This window comes from Galeopterus variegatus, unplaced genomic scaffold, assembly GCF_000696425.1.
Source record: "Galeopterus variegatus unplaced genomic scaffold, G_variegatus-3.0.2 Scaffold2738, whole genome shotgun sequence".
NCBI classification, from domain to species: Eukaryota; Metazoa; Chordata; class Mammalia; order Dermoptera; family Cynocephalidae; genus Galeopterus; species Galeopterus variegatus.
The window spans coordinates 211,486-212,170 of record NW_007728849.1 but is presented as its reverse complement, the minus strand read 5'-3'; the positions used below and the strand labels follow the sequence as shown (position 1 = coordinate 212,170).

Below are 685 nucleotides of genomic sequence, written 5' to 3'. Positions count from 1 at the left end.
AGTCAGTGCTACAAAATTAGAGTTCAAGAGCTGGGTGACACCTTATCAGCCTTCTCAGGGTTTGTCAGGAAACCGCAAACGTAAAGGTAAAAGTCACAAATACTGAAGATTCTCAGCAAAAGAGCTAAACGAAAGGGCGAGATGAGAGCAAACGTCAGGTTGGCCGTACGTGGAAGGCAAACTGAAACGTCGTACAGAAGAACCGGGAGACCCCCTAGTACGAGTACTAACCTACAACTCTCCATTCTCAGGCTGACGCAGAGCCCTCCAGCCCGCACGCGCGTGGGGCTCCGCCAACAGAACCGGGTAAGTCCTACCCAGACGCTTGAGGGCTTCTGCGCCTCCCAGCCCCACACCTGATTACAAGCCGAGTTGTAAACTAGGTGTAAAGGAGCGCGGCAAGGCCCTCCGCGAGGACCGAGGGCCGGCTCCACCCGAGCGGTCGACGGGTGGCTCTCCCAGCGAGCCGGNTGGGGGAGGGGGTCCTGCGACGCGGGCGGGCGACGCGCCCTCGGCACCCCCAGCCCGCCCGCTGGCCCTCCGTCGCCCCACCCGCCTCAGGGGGTGTCCTCGTCCTGCCTACCTTTGAATTTGAGGTCTGTGGGCGGGTCAAGGACCAGGATCTGCTCATGCTTCGCCATGGCCCCGGAGGCGGACGCCATCGGAGAGACAGCGCAGAGCGGGG

General features: G+C 61.5%; 1 protein-coding gene across 2 annotated transcripts in view; it reads right to left on the bottom strand.

The window, feature by feature from the left end:
* VAPA (VAMP (vesicle-associated membrane protein)-associated protein A, 33kDa) overlaps window positions 1–679 on the bottom strand; it is a 44,819-nt gene extending 44,140 nt beyond the window's left edge. For both annotated transcript variants that reach the window (XM_008582849.1, XM_008582848.1), the window contains exon 1: window positions 584–679. In XM_008582849.1, coding sequence (XP_008581071.1) covers window positions 584–662 — 79 coding nt within the window. In that variant the 5' untranslated portion in view covers window positions 663–679. The remainder of the gene's footprint in view (window positions 1–583) is intronic.
* Between the last annotated feature and the right edge of the window lie 6 nt (window positions 680–685).